Source organism: Mycteria americana, chromosome 2, assembly GCF_035582795.1.
Source record: "Mycteria americana isolate JAX WOST 10 ecotype Jacksonville Zoo and Gardens chromosome 2, USCA_MyAme_1.0, whole genome shotgun sequence".
Classification (NCBI taxonomy): domain Eukaryota; kingdom Metazoa; phylum Chordata; class Aves; order Ciconiiformes; family Ciconiidae; genus Mycteria; species Mycteria americana.
In genome coordinates, this window is record NC_134366.1 from 106,572,670 (window position 1) to 106,588,079 (window position 15,410).

Here is a 15,410-nt window from a genome sequence, read left to right on the forward strand (position 1 = left end):
AAGCTATCTCCAGTGGGTATGTTTTATAACTTGCCTGAATCTTCTCCTTGAACAAATTTCCTATCTATCTGCAATGTATTTGTACACCATGTTCCTCTGATCATTTTTTCCTTTTTTTAGAATACCTAAGCGTTGGCTGTTACTAAAACTAGGAACATTATTTTGAAACACATTATTTGATACTTTCTTTTCTGCTGAAACTATGAATTTAGGAAGCTATTTGAACTTCAGGTTTATTCAAAACGCAGTCTCTATCAGCTGATGCTTCTCCACACCCCATTTGCATTTTATAATTTTGCTTCATTTTGACTGAAAGTACAGCTCTAACAAAAAAAAAAGAAAAAGAAAACTTTGCATGAGGAAAATTTTAAAGCCTTTGCAAAATTTAATACCTCTTTTTTTCTGCAATGTGTATGTCATCACTATAAAATAACTTTTAATAATAATAGATGTGTAAAATAGTTCATCTTAACTAAAACTAAACCGCTTTAAGTTTTCCTTGTCTGTAGACCAATTTCTTCAATAAGCTCATGTATTTTAGGTAAACTGAAGATTGCCTGCAATTCAAATGGATATTTTAGTGAGCAACAGATACACTCTTCATTTCAGCTATTACATTCACTATAATGTAAGTTCTTATGAACAATTACATATTGTTGTGTTTAGTTTTCTTCTCTTAGTGCTCTTTGAAAGGTTTAGTTAATATTTTGTTTCTTCTTCTTTTTTTGGTGAAAAAATACGATTTCACTTCTTAAAAATAAACTCTTCAAATGCATTAATTATTCCACTGATCTTCTGTTTTAATTTGGACAACTGAGGGCATAATAGATCTTCCTAGATAAGTAATTATAGGTTTTATATGACTTGTCTGGTTACTCTTCTTATTTCTGACTGAAACTTCTGAAGCAACTGAATTTATAGCCCACTAAACATTCTTACTAATCTTTAAAAAAAATCTTAAACCCAATTGTTTTAGCTTCCATTGTTATTAAACCTGAAAAAAACAACAGAATTGCTTAAAAGGAACTTTTCCATTAAAACATTACTACAAGCTTTACGGATAGCAGGAAACCCATTTGCCTTATTAACTGTAGATTTTTTTTCTCTGGGGCTCATTTTTACATTCAGAACAGAAGTCTTCATACCTAAAGTATTTCAGCTCAGAAATTTCAGTCGTCCCATCTTAATTAAGCCCCATACACTCTTAAAAAGGTTTAAGAAAAAGTGTCTTTGACTTCACATTCTTTACATCTTGTCCAAACTTATTTGTGAATGCAACTGATTTATTCTTAACGATTTTTGCATTAACACCATTATTGTACTTTCCCTTGCTGAATTTCCTCAGATTTATGCGCTTGGACATCATCCCTGGGGAACTAATATTTACTAGTATTACTTTCAATCCTCACTGCTATGATGATCACAGAAAGCCTTCCCAGCTACTTTGCTCTAAGGGCATTATTACTACTGAGGGCATTAAGGGCATTATTACTACTATTACTACCCTTACTTTCCCACCAGCTGTAACCTTTCTTGCTTCTGTGGAAGCAAGCTGATGCTCTCCTACCTTTTCTTCAAGCCCTTTCTTCCTTTTTAAAATCTGACCAAGAGGTAGCTATGCTGGTTGTCTTCTTCAGCAGTCTTGTCCGATCTTACCCCGTCTGCCACTGGTTGCAGCATGCCTCCTGCAGTCCTGTCACATTCTGTTCTCTGTTTCCCAGTTTTTTATCTCAAAATGTGTTTTAGTTATGTGATCATATTCTTGTTTTTCTTCCATATTGCTCTAATACTTAAAATACTTAAATAAAATACTTATTCTTCTAATACTTAAGAACACATGCAGCAGAACTCTCCTGTTTTCTTTCTCACTGTTCGTAATTAACACTCGGGCCTACATTTTGCTCTTTACCTCTTCCCAGTCTCCCCCAATATTTTCTTTTGGGAGTCCAGGAGGATCTCCTTCTCCTTTGATTCATTCCAGGAAGTACTTGTTGGGCTCCTCATGCTTAATATTTCTGTTATCGGTTGTAAGTAATTTGCAACCTTACACAAAGGGAAAAACCCAAGAATATTTGTTCCAGACAACCAGATCTAAACCAGCAGCATGTTCCAGAAATGTTGGCTGTATCTTTAGGATTCACCCCTCCACCAGCCAGACACTAGGGAGCTCCTGCTATAAACTCAATACCAACGACACCAGTTGGGCTTCCTTTATTCAGGAAGGATGGCGAGCAAGGAGACAACGCAATCACCAGGCGTGCAATTACTAGTGCCACCTAACTCCTCAGACCCCAATCTTGTTAGACACAGCTTCCTTTATATACAAGGTATATTCTTATGTCCAGCACATTGGTATTTAGTAGTTGTCTACAATGCATATTTACACACACATACTTCGCTACTATTATGCTTAAGTTATTCCAGCTGGTATGTATGCTTTGAAAGTAGATTTTATGCATATATAATTATCTGTGATAGATAACTGTATAGCTGAATAAGAAATAATGACATTATATCTATACACACACACACTCATCTGCAAATCCACCTAAACTACTTGATTTATGCTAGTTTGCCAGCGTCAGGATGACTCATTATTATTCAGCACCCTTTTGTCCAGAGCAAGGCCTCCACAGTAGTTGACAGCCTCTGTGTTTGTTGTCACATACAATATTTATTATCATGTAAAATCGGAAACAGCTCATAGCTGTATGCCATGACCCTGTCTGGTAGCGAGGAGGTTTTTCCCCTTCCTTAGTGTCAGGCGTGTTTTCATCCGCTCCTCAGCAATGCTGGTGAGCACCGCCCCATACCACGTACCAGGCTGAAGTCGCTCTCTGGGGATGACCGGAGTCCTCTGATGGGTTGATCTTGACAGGCCTCCAACAGCAGAGGATAGTGCAGTAAACGGTCTCTTGGTAAAATGCATAGAGCAAATGACACCTCAAAAGCAGAGTTTCAGCTCCCTGCTGAATGTGAGAGAGAAACTGTATCAGTTATGTTACACCTACGTTATGGTTTTTCAAACGCAACATCACAAATTCTCATGTAATCTCATGGCCTCAGGATTGCAAGTTTCGACAGACGGGGCCGCATCCTGTTAGGGGGTGAAGTGAAAAAGCAGTATGGATGCGTTGTTGAGGATGAAGCAAATTAGAAAGTTTCGGCTAAATGCCACAGTGCTTTTTTCCCATAATTCTGTCAAGCTGTGAAATGGACTGCCCATTATCCGGCTAATAAATTTGGGATTTTCACTTGTCTTCTGGATTTCTCTCTCTGAGGCCACATTGGTTGACATTTTTTTTCAACCAAGAACACTGTTTTCTTCAGTGAAAGAGTGTGTCATTAACTCCCATGGCTTCTTGGCCCCTGTTCTGTTTACTTCTAAAGCACATGCTATTCTAAAGGCAGCAGAATGGATGAAGCCTGGTTTCCTACCGACCTGTTTCCTTCAGCCGCAAAGCTCTTCCTAGTCCCTCTGTGGCAAATAACCTCCCTTGCTGTCCTCCTGCTGCCCTGGCTACCTCTGTCAGGAGGCAGCAAGCCTTGGGGCCGTGCCCGTGATCTCCAATGGCCAAAGCAGCTTGCTGTGGCCGTGCCAGCCCTGTGCCAGCCCAACTTTCCCTTGCTGGGGGTACCCCTGCGTATCTGCCATAGAGCTACCAGTGTTCATGAAGGTCCCTCAAGCTTCAGGGTGACCAGATCACCTCTTCCGTGAAGGGTAGCGGCAAGTGTGCGAAGAGGACGTGCCTTCCTCCCTCCTCCCCGCACCCCAGCAGTGCATGACCCAGCAGCACCGGGCTGGCCCTGCTCCGCTCCCTGCCTGCCCCGGGAGCGCCCGGGGCTGGCTCCGGACCATCGCTGGCTCCACCGGTTGTGGCCCCAGTGACAGCCCGGAGCAAGCTGGCGGCGTGTGCCTTCCCCGGTGTGCCGGGGCCCTCGGGGCCGAGCAGCCTGCCGACCGCCGTGAAACCGAGGAGCATCCCTCCCGGGGAGCCGGCTGGGGAGCGGGAGGGGCGCGGCCCCCCTCGCGGACACGCGGGCCGGTCTCCCCGCCCGGGGCGCCGGCGGCAGCCGCTCCCCGCCCCGCGGCAACGCCCGTGCGCGGCTCTTCTGCGCCGCACCGCGCCGCGCCCCTCCGGGCTGCCCGGCGGCGGGGCGGGGAGGAGGGAGGAGCCGCCGGCGGAGGAGCCGGGCGGGTTTCCTGGCGGGGGCAGCGCTGGGGGCGGGCGGGCGGCGCGGCGTGGGCAGCTCCGTGAGAACTTCGCCGAGTCCGCCCGGGGCAAAGGCGCGCCCGCGTCCGCGTCCGTGTCCGTGTCCGTGTCCGGGAGAGGCCGGCCGCGGCCCCGCCGCCTTCTCGGCATGGCCGGCCGCCTCGGCCGCGGGATGTGCTGGGGCAAGCGGGGCCGGGGCTGCCGGGGCGGGGGCGCGCTGCTGGCCCTGGGGCTGCTGGCCGCCGTCGGGGTCCTCGCCTGGCGGCACGGCCCGCCGCCCCGCCACGCCGCCCGCCGCGCCCCGCCGCCGCCGCCTCTCGCCGACGCCGAGCTGCTGCGGAAGCCGGTGTACGCGAAGCCGGCCCTGGACCCGGGGGCGCTGGGCGAGCTGGGCCGGGCGGTGCGGCTGGAGCTGAGCCCGGCCGAGAAGCGCCGCCAGGAGGAGAGCGTCCGCCGGCACCAGATCAACATCTACCTGAGCGACCGCATCTCGCTGCACCGCCGCCTGCCCGAGCGCTGGCACCCGCTGTGAGTACCCGCCGCTCCACCTGCCGCCGCCGGGCTGCGCCGCCGGGTGACCCCGCGGGCGGAGGAGCCGCGCCTGCCCCCGCTGTGGCCGGCTGGGGCAGCTCTTCCGAAGAGAGGCGCGTTTGGTGGCAGCGGGCAGCGCGGGGTAGTCGTGTCTCAGCTGCAGCTCACTCAGCAACGTGGAGGCTTTTAAAACTTTCTCTCCCCCCCAACGCTTTCAAATCACAGCGTTTGCTCACAAAGTTACCGCCGTCGATGATTTTGCCTGGCTCCCGCTCTTCCACAAGGCAGAAACAGAAGCGTGTTGGTGGTGCGTGTGCAACCCGGGAGAGGTTGGTTCCCTCTGGTAGCCCTAGCAGTGTGGTTTCAGCCCTTAAGCAGTGGTATGCTGCCGGGCTTCTCCTGCTGCTGTCGCCTGGATAAGTCACCGTAGGCAGCAGCGTACTTTCCCAGTCACTCCCAGCTTTACAGATGTTATGTTTCCCAGGCTTCGGCTTTGCATTGTATTCAGATGTCTTGTGCCACGCAGTATAAAGCAGATTGCTTTATCATCAGGTTTACCAGGAGCGATGTAGAAATGCTCGCAGAGGTGCATAACGTTCTTCTAAACTGGGACTTTGCTTGTGCCTGGGTACTTAGTTGCTGGGACAATTTACATTTACAAATTACATTTACAATTATGACATTAATGCCAGATGATGGCATAAGCAATTGTAAACTAAGGATTAGGTACTGTTTGATGAGATGATTCTAGTTTACAGGCAGCAGTTCAGCGCAGCTCTGAAGTCAGTGCTGCACAGCAGGTCCGACTGTATGATCAGTTCTGGCCTAACGCAAATACTCAGCTTAGCCGAGTCGTTCACCTCAGGGCTGTCCCTTCAGTGAGCAGCCAGCTGGTGAGAGGAAGGGGTTGAGTAGTTGCAGGTATGTGCCTTCAGCCAGAGGGGTCAGGACAGAGCCGTGGCTGCAGAGTCCTCTCTCTTCTGCTTCACCTGAGCTTGGCTTCAGCCAGGTTATTTCATTGCAACACGTTTGTGTGGTGTGGTAGCAAAGAGCTGGGGAAAAAGCAGGGCTCTGTCTACCGTGCGTTCGCTTCACGTCAGTGTGTCCTGTCTGGTATTTCACCCAACTCTAGTGATAAGTGCTGAATTTAAAACGTGAGTCCTGCAATAGCTCTTAAAAAACTGCAATGCAAGTGCAAGATCTTTTTACTATAAATTTAAGCATGACAGTAAGCTTGTTTTTCTTAGTTATCGTTTATTCTCCCCTTAGAAGCAGTCTATAGACCATAGGCTAAAAAGGGACCATTTTAGTTGCATTTCTACAGGAAGAGTTTAAATCATTTCAGTGAATTATTCTGGACTCCTGCCATTTCTTTCAGACAGGATGTTGGAGGAAATGGAAGATCGCAGTTGTTGAGCAGGGGACTTTATAGATGGGGGGAGATTCTTGAAATGAAAATAAGTGGGCAGATGGATTTTGCTACAATGGCATCCCGTTTCATGTGAATATTTGGATGTTGAAATGACAAAATGTATCCAAACCAAAAGGATTGCAAGGCATCACTGATATAATTGGACATAATCTCAGACATAATTGCCTTCTGGGGCTGGGGCTGTATTGTACTGTTGTATCTGCTGGCAGGTGCTTCATGCCTTTTCACACAGTTAAATCTAAATTACGGCAGAAATATCACAGAATATCTATCCAACTCACTCAGCAAATGTAAAAAAAAAAAAAAACTTCTCCAAAGACAATTTTGCAATAAAGTTGTTAACTCCCTCTCCTAGTGCAATAAGGTTAACTACATCTCTTAAGAAGGAAGACCATGTAAGAGATCTAAGTAAAAAAAAAAAAATAGTCTTGAAAAAGGTATCCACAAGCCTGTAGCGATAGAAAATTCATTGCACTTCAGTGTACGATTAGAGTCTATATAGGTTGAAAAGTCAAGTCTAGGAAAAATATGATTTAGTTTCTTTATTTTAAGGTTGGTAATGCTTGACCATTCATGATCTTTAATGAACATTTGGGTGAGGCTACAATGGTAGGAAATAGGTAGTAATGGTAGACTTCAACGGCCCACAAAAATGATGCAAAGGCTAAATCTTTAGATGTGATCAATGAAACAATTTTGGTTCCTGAAGGCCAGAAGGTGATAAATGCACCATTTTTTTAGTGGAGTCCCAGAGGAGAACCAGAGAACTGTGTGCTGGCAAGCCTTGGATCTCTTCCAGGCATATTATTTACAAACTGTGGTAAGGAAAAGAATTAGTAGCACACAGGTAGATGTGATCTATTGAGAAAGAGTCAACTTGGCCTTTGTCATGGATGATGTGTCTCACAAACCTATTGGAGTACTTTGAAGGTGGTAATTATATGGATAAGGAAGTGTGGTGTTATTCCCAGAGGCTTTTGATGAGTTCCTTGAACAGCTGTGAAATAAGGTGGAAATGCCTTGCATTTTTAAATAACTGGATAAAAGCTGGGAAGCTTTTTTTTTTTTTTTTTTTTTTTAAAATACTGGAGGGTCACTGGTAAAGTTCCACAGAAATCTGTGTTGGGCCCAGTGCTGTTCAACTTACGGCATGGCTTCCATACAGAAGTGACTAATTAATTTACAGCTCTTCAGTCTGGAAGACAGACAGGCTACTTGAGAGGGTGCCTCTTGCTGAGCCGCTGCAGTACTAGGTCGATGCATGAAGTGGCTAACACAAATTCTGCCGCCACCTTGTTCCAAAAATCCATTTACTGTAAAGTGTAAGGAATTCCATCTACTAGAAAATTGACATTGAGTATTCATGAGATATTAACAGATACTGTGCTTAGAGACATTATTCTGGGCTATGGGCTTTTGGTCTGTTTCAGCATATTCTTATATGTGTGGAGGTGAGTCTGGAAATTTTAGATCCCAGGAAAATGGGAGAAGGAAAGAAAGGGAAATAAAGATAGACAGCATCCCCACCGCCTGGACACCCCACTGCTCCTTTTAACCTTAATGCCATCCCGCATTCATCAGTGAACCCGCTCACTGGGTGTGAATTGTGAAAATGACAAACGTGAATCTAGTGAAAACTAGAATTTTGCTAATAAGATTGAGAATATCTGAACCAGTAAGCCTTTAAACCTGGTCTGCAAAATTATGTATACAAGATGTTGCTTTATCAGAAATAGATGACAAAAACATCTTTTCCCACTGCTACACATTGTACATCCTGGACCTGCTATCAGACCAGCAACGTGGCAGTAGTTATTTGCTAATACCTATGTCTGGTAATACGGTGCAGGAAGAGAAGAAGAATAGTTTGGCTGAGATTACTCCCCCAAATAATGTGGTGTTTAACAGTATTTAACTATGAATCCTATACAGATGTTATTTACTTCATAATAAAGTTTTTTCAACTTTAGGTGTTTCTCCTACTAATATATTCTTGCCAATGTAAATATTCAGAAGATCTTTATTCCTTCTTGTTCTCACAGACCACTGTAACATGTTTTTCTGAGAACTGATCCTGTTTCTGTTGAAACACAGATGTGAAGAACTCAACAACTTCTATTGTTTCCTTGAGACAGTTCCAACTTCCTTTAACTGTCTGCGCTTGAGGTCAGCAACTGATAATACTGTGTTTCGTCACACAGAAACTCTTTCGTTTTATTGGTGGCTAGAATTGTGTGTGTGTATATATGTATGTATATATATGTACCTATATGTATACATAAATATATAAACATACATATAAGTATATATATATAAACTATAAAAAATGTTCTTTTGGTAAAATATTATGCATAAAAATGTAAGGAAATTACTAAATGGTGATACAGTGTGTATGAGGCTAGAAGTGAAATATGCCATAGGGTCAGAGAATGACAGAGGTTGGAAGAAACCTCTGGGGTTTCTAGTCCAACCTCCTGCTTGAAGCAGGACAACTTCAGCATTAGAGCGTGTTGCTAAAGGCCATCCTTGTCCTGTCAAATTTTGAAAGTCTCCAAGGATGGAGATTCAACAGCCTCTCTGGGCACCTCTTTCAAGGCTACATCACTGCTACAGCGAAATTTTTATTGCCCCCAATCATAACGTTGTCTAGATGGCCCAGGTTGTCTTCCCAATGTCTATCCATCATATTGTGTGTTTATACACATACGGGAAGCAACAATTGTAGCATCCTCCGTCAGACATTGACCTGCTGAGGGCCGTGTTGGGGCTGATGCCCTGTAAGTGCAGCAGGATGAGCTCTGGGCCATGCGTTTTGGCTGCTGCTCTGCCTTCCCCCTGCACAACAGCACGGCCGCATCCCATCCTGCCGGGCTTCTCGTCGCCTGCTCATTTTACAGGTCTGCAGGATTAGGCAGACAACTGATAGGGTCTCTTAGACAGCCTTTTACAGTTTATTACAACGTGTAAGAAATACATTTCCAGTTTTTCTGCTTGGGTTTTTTTAGATTAAGGACTGTTCTCAAGCATTGTTCCTGATTTTAGACGTTCTACCTTTTTTTTTTTTTTTTTTTTTTTGTTTCTATATGTCTCACAGTAGGGATGTATTACCAGCCTCCTTCTGGCTGACTCTTGTTACAAAAGGAACAAGGCAGGGATAGGCACTTTTGTGCCGACTCAGCGTTTTATGTTGTCTCTTTCATGGTAGAAGCCTGAATCAGCCCTTGGGCCTCATTTCACTTGTGCTTACAAGCAACTGGATTTGTAAGTCTTTCCTGTCTTTTCTTACCTGGCAAATGATTATGAATAACCACAAAAGCCCCCAAAATATTGAATGTGGTCTGCATAATAATTAGCAGCTATAAAAAAAGTTTGAGGTTCATTCTTTAATTCTGGATAATTTTCTGTGTTTTCGAGAGAGAGCTTGTTTATATATATGTTTTATATATGTATGTTTTTATATATCTTTAGGTATCTGTATATATATTTAAGTATCTGTATATAGATAGATACACACAAATACTTAAATTCTTCTGTCACCATCATTTATGCCTATAATATTATTTATTTTTTGGGATATTGTCTTTGAGTTTAGTGTAACGATCTCGTGCTAAGGTTTTTCCGACTTTCAAAACTGCTTTTCCCATCTGTTCCCAGACTTGAAGGTGAATCTCTTACAGTCTCACTTGCTACCATGGTTTGTTTTGTTTACTGGGTTGTAAATACCAAATTATGCAGGCTGCTTATCTGATAGTATCTCGCTAGCAAATTCCCGGAGTAATCCTCGAGACTAGGTTTTGGTCCCTCTTCTACTCCAAAAATCGTAGCATCTGATTTTGATGGACACGCTGCTCCTGCCAGGAGTTTTAACCTGACCCTGTTCCAGGAAATGGCGCAGCAGCCGGGTGTTTCCTCCCCAGCACACCGCATCTGCCTGACTTCACCCAGGAGCTTCTCTTTCAGCTGTTATCTAAAGGTGAAATACCCCCAGGGACTTTTTTTGCAGCGCGTCTAGTAGAAGTGACCTCTTTGGAGAGCTTGTCTGCAGCAGCTTGGCCACGCCGGTGTGTCCCTTTCTGCTAAACGCACAGCTGATTGCGCGCTCGGCGCCCAGCGCTTGCTTTGGCGTAGGTATTCCCATGCTGTACGTTTGATCAGAGTCCAGGAGACGCAACACTCTTCTACTTATGAGCAACTGCTTTGCATAAAACACTTGGAGGTGTATTTGCTGTAGTAGTTTCGAAACGCTGTGGTCACTGGTTTGGGGTTGGGTTTTTTTGTTTTGTTTGTTTTCTGAGCTTTTCTGGAATGGGTAATTGGTTACTGGCAACTACATTAATCATAATACCTTTTCGACATTAATTTATTGTTAGTTGGCAGGATTCCTTGCATTTATAAACAGGCTTTAGACCTGCAAAGCAGTGTGTCTCTGGGACATCTCATTCCTCCCTCAAACCGTTAAGTGGGGGAGTAATAAATCTGCACTGGTTTTTTTTTTTTTTTTTTTTTTTTTTTTAAATAAGCAGGCTTGCATTCTGTAGCAGTGCAGAATACAGCTTCCACAAGTGCTTTGATATTTAGGATATTTTACTATTTTGTTTCCTATCTTCTGTAAAAATGTGTCAGTTTTCTTTGCCGTTATGCTTTCGTTTAATAGTCACCTGCAAACGTTTTCCAGAAGAGCTAACATGACTATTTTTTGACCGTTTTTCTTTACAGCTTCTGATAGAGATCCTCAGCTTCCTCTGATGTCTAGATGAGTGTTTGGTTTCGGTTGATTTCATTTTTAACTTGACAAAGTTCCCAGATCAGTGATAGTAACCACAAATTCTGATTTTTTTTTTTTTCTTTATTCAAACAGTGCTTTTACTATATACAATTGTCTGTAGGTGTCTTTTACTATACACGATTGTCTCCAGGTGCTTCCACACCCTACTGTTAGTGATGATTACAATAACTTCTTTCAGTTATTGTATTACTTTGCAAAATATTTTTCTTGTCCTGAATCAAATTACTCATATCAAAATAAGTTTCTGATGTAGGTGTAGGAAATCATATGGCACTGTGCAAATGTTAAGTGTATCTCACAACCTTGGAAGAAAATTGCAAACACGGGTCACCATTTGAGCAAAATGAAACCACTGTTTCAAGTCAGCAAAATCAAATAAACATTGTTTTTTCCCCATGGACACATGCAGAAATGCCTTCTCATCTGCACATTCAGAATCTGGGCTAGGTAGGAATTTCTGTTGCCTTTTTCTAACAATTTGGAATTAGGAGGATCTATGGATTTCTTAAATTTGTGGATTTTAGGATATAGATTTAGTCCACCCTCATAGGTGGGGTTTCTAGACAATTTTTTCTTAATGTATTTTTAACCTGTTTTAAACAGATTTGCCTTCTCCCCCCCCCCCCCCATTTTACTTTGCAAATATTTTCTTCTATTTCAGACTTCCCAGCTTTCTTCCTTGCTTCTCAGAATGTTTTCATACTAGGCAGCGCAGCCTTTTATTATCTGAAATCTTAAAGGAGTGTTTGGCAGTCTGTCTTGTCGAGGCCTTATTGTCACTGGGAGAATCATTCTTTAAAACATCAAATAACCTGGAAAACCATTTCACAGTCTAGCTAGCCGCTGTTTTCAAGACTTGATCATATCACAGTGTCGTAGACTGAACTATATGCTGGGGGGCTCTTTCCTAACGAGGTTTGTTTCAGCAGACACAATTTAGGGAGCATTTACCCGGGCTGCGAGCGGATGGTAGGGAAGTGTGGGCCAGCATTGCTTTAACTCGCGCTGCTTACGTGTTCCAGCCTTGCCCTGGGTAATTCAGCCCTTCTGCCGCTTATCAGCACCATGCTGCTATCTGCTTTGCTAATCGGACCAAGACACACCTTCTGTAAACATCAGCGCCTTTTTCTGTAACATCCGAACGCACGTGGGGAATGTAGGTGTGCAAAACCGGGTGCAGTCTTTCCATGCTCAGATAAGACATTTTAAAAAAAAAAACAAAACAAAACAAACAAACAAACAACAAAAAAACGCCAAAAACCCAGAACTGACAGATGGTTCAAGGTGGTTTTATGTGAGAAAATAAATTAGCATGAAAAGTTGGGTACTGTTTGGAGGCGCTAAGAATAATCTGATTTATCATATCCTTTAATTCCACTGGAAATGTCGTGCTTCTGTATCCCAGGTTTTGATGTAATAGGGCTGCGTCGCTTTTGGCTCACAGGCTGGATGTTACGCGTAGGAGGGCTGAGGAGTGGCTGTTCAAACACACGTTCAGCCCGGAGTAGGTAAGACGGCCTCGGTAACTCTGCAAGGTGGCTCAGCAGCCAGCACTGCGACCCGTGTCGTGCTGCTGAGCTTGGGATGCTCGTGGCTGGACCTGCTGAACTCTAAGCGGCTGCTGGGAGCAGGAGGGAAGGGAGAAGTAGAAGAAGGGGGAGAAGAGGACCCTAGCGTAGCTGTGTCCTCCGCCGTGGCTTTGGGAGGGTGGGAGGAGGAGGTGTTTTCTCTTGGGTGAAGGTGCCTGGCAGACCCCTGAGTTCACACTGCCGCCTCTGCAGTTTACGGGGCAGGGAGTGGAGACGGAGAAATCGAACTGAGACGCCCATTTGTCCAGATCAGCCGTTTTTACTTACAGCCAGCAAAATGCCACGTTTGAGCACATCTCTCGCTAAAAGGGCATCTGCTGTTCAATTCAGTGTCCTAAACCCTGCTCAAATTAGGAAGAGAAAAGGAGGTGGTGGTGTGAGTCTGCATGTCCACCACCCACCCTAACAAAGCCAGCAAGCCTGGTTCCTAGCCCACTGCGGGCAACCCAGCCTGAAGCAGGATCCTGACAATGTTTGCTAGAGATGATGTTGTGATGGCATGTATATGGCAATGTCAAGTACCGTAATCACATAAATCACATTAAATCAGCTATAGCAGTGACACACGAGGCTTAGAACTTCCAAGGAGAAGCTACGGAATCTTGAACTTTCTGTATTTTCAGGCGTTCATAATGAAACTTCAAAAGCAAAACTTAAAAATGTCAGCGGTCTAGAACAATTTTGTTTTTGTGGATTGTTGAGAATAGTTTTAACATCTTGATTTTCAACACACACTTTTTTCCATTAAAAATGTTCCAGTACATTATTTCTAAAAGAAAAGTATACTTTTAGAAAGCATGAAATAATTTGAGCCAATTGTATTCTTAACAAATCTTTGAAAACTCACAGAATATTTCATATTTATTCTTAAAATACGAGTAACTTGGCATATGGAACATAAAATTTGGAGATCAAAAATGTATTTTCTCTTGCCGTGTCGTTGTTGCAGTTGTGGTGAAAGTCTTACATAAAAGTATGTCAGCAACCATTCCTAATTAACTCATGGCAGCATGCCCGGTGTACACGCATTCATGCTCTCTCTCCCTGTGTATAGATACGCATCTCTAAGAGAGAAACAGCTCCTTACAATGAAATAAATTGAGTGATTACATTAATTGACACAAATGTTCTCTAAAATAGCCCATTTAATTTTGTTTAGGCATTTCCTGACTGATGTCTCCTTAGTTTCTGATAAATAACCTATTGTAAAACTTGCTAACAGAAGATTTTGTAGTGTAGTAGATTCCAAGGTTAAATTGTTAAACTTGTCAGCCGTATAGTGTCGGTTAGACTGTGACTTGCGGTGTAAAAACGTAAAACCAAAAGCCCACAGGAATGTGGATGTATGATGATACACCTTTACATGCTTTGCTTCAGTTTGCATTTTGTGGAGGTAGATGTTTGAGTAGGTGCTGTAGTGAAAGATCCAGGAAAGGTAGGTGGTACATAGTGAACTTGTTTTTAAGTTTGTGTTCAGGCGCAGCGTTATTCTCTCTCTCCTCCCGTCTCGGAGCTTAAGGATTCATGGCTGAATACAATTAGAATTTTAAAAACGTAGATGTTTATTTTATTATAAATTGATAAACAAAAGCCGTGTCTTTTGGCATTTCTTGTTTTGCACCTGTCTTTTAAAAGGTATAGAAGCGAAGCAGGAGGTGGTGGTGAGGCAGGAGGATTCCTGGGACATCCACCCGGCGCGGCAGAGAGAGCCCGAGGGAGAGCAAGGACGGTGCAGCAGCGGGCTGCTGCTGGAGCGGGGCAGGGTCCCAGGCTGCTGCTGGAGCGGGGCAGGGTCCCAGGCTGCTGCTGGAGCGGGGCAGGGTCCCAGCCCGCGCCCGGGGCGGTGGCTGGGGACAGGCCCGGCTGCCTTTGCTCTGGGTGCCGCTCCGCTGTGCACAGAGACTCTGCTTGTGCGTTTTCTAGTGGGGCTGCAGAGAACAGGAGCCATCAGAGGGCAGAGGCTGAGCAGGTGTCGCTCCTTTGCATCGCGTTGTCCGTTGTTGTTGTTGTTGTCCATTATATATCAGTGTTTTTCAGTGAAATCACAGTCCTACTTAAAACCTTATGCCTTCTTTTGTTGGCTCTAAAAAAGCTGCTCACGTGCTGGCAATAGGTTTTTCCTCTGATCTGGTGACTGATCCTGGTATCTGGTCACTTTTTCCAAAATCGGCTTGACTAGAGATATGCGTACTTTTCTGAAGAAAATGAACCCCCTCAACGTGCACACATTTTTAACTTAGGTGTTGGTTTTTTTAAATATATATAATTATTATCTATGTAAATAGTAAAGTTCCTGTAGTTGAATAAGATAATGAGAGTAGTGAAAGAAGTATGTCGGACTTCAAATGACGGTGCTTCTGCATTTATTGTCCGTGCTTGGAAACGTCACGTCTACAGGCGACTCATTTCCTACGTCTATGTTACGTTTTTACGAACCGTTTGGTAGTTATGATAACTAGGTTCAAGGTGATGTATCAGGCAGCCAGTAGTAGGGGCTATAGGTAGTTTCCTGTTGTTTAACTTCAGCCGTAGAAAAGTTAAGCATCTGCTCTATAGTTAAACCTCTATAGGCATGGGGGAGGCAGGGCCCCACCAAGGTCTGTTTGTCTGTGCTAGGTAAACAGCGTGAGGAGGTGTTGTGGTTTAGCCCCAGCCGGCAACTAAGCACCACCCAGCCGCTCGCTCGCTCCCCCCCGGTGGGATGGGGGAGAGAATCGGAAGAGCAAAAGTAAGAAAACTCGAAGGTTGAGATAAAGACAGGTTAACAGGGAAAGCAAAAGCCGTGCACACAAGCGAAGCAAAGCAAGGAACGCATTCACCACTTCCCATGGGCAGGCAGGTGTTCAGCCATCTCCAGG

The 15,410-nt window shown here is 44.3% G+C and overlaps 1 protein-coding gene across 1 annotated transcript in view; it reads left to right on the forward strand.

The window, feature by feature from the left end:
* Positions 1 to 4,180: 4,180 nt before the first annotated feature.
* Positions 4,181 to 15,410, forward strand: part of GALNT12 (polypeptide N-acetylgalactosaminyltransferase 12) — a 53,219-nt gene continuing 41,989 nt past the window's right edge. The window contains exon 1 of the mRNA XM_075494176.1: positions 4,181 to 4,742. Coding sequence (XP_075350291.1) covers positions 4,363 to 4,742 — 380 coding nt within the window. The 5' untranslated portion in view covers positions 4,181 to 4,362. The remainder of the gene's footprint in view (positions 4,743 to 15,410) is intronic.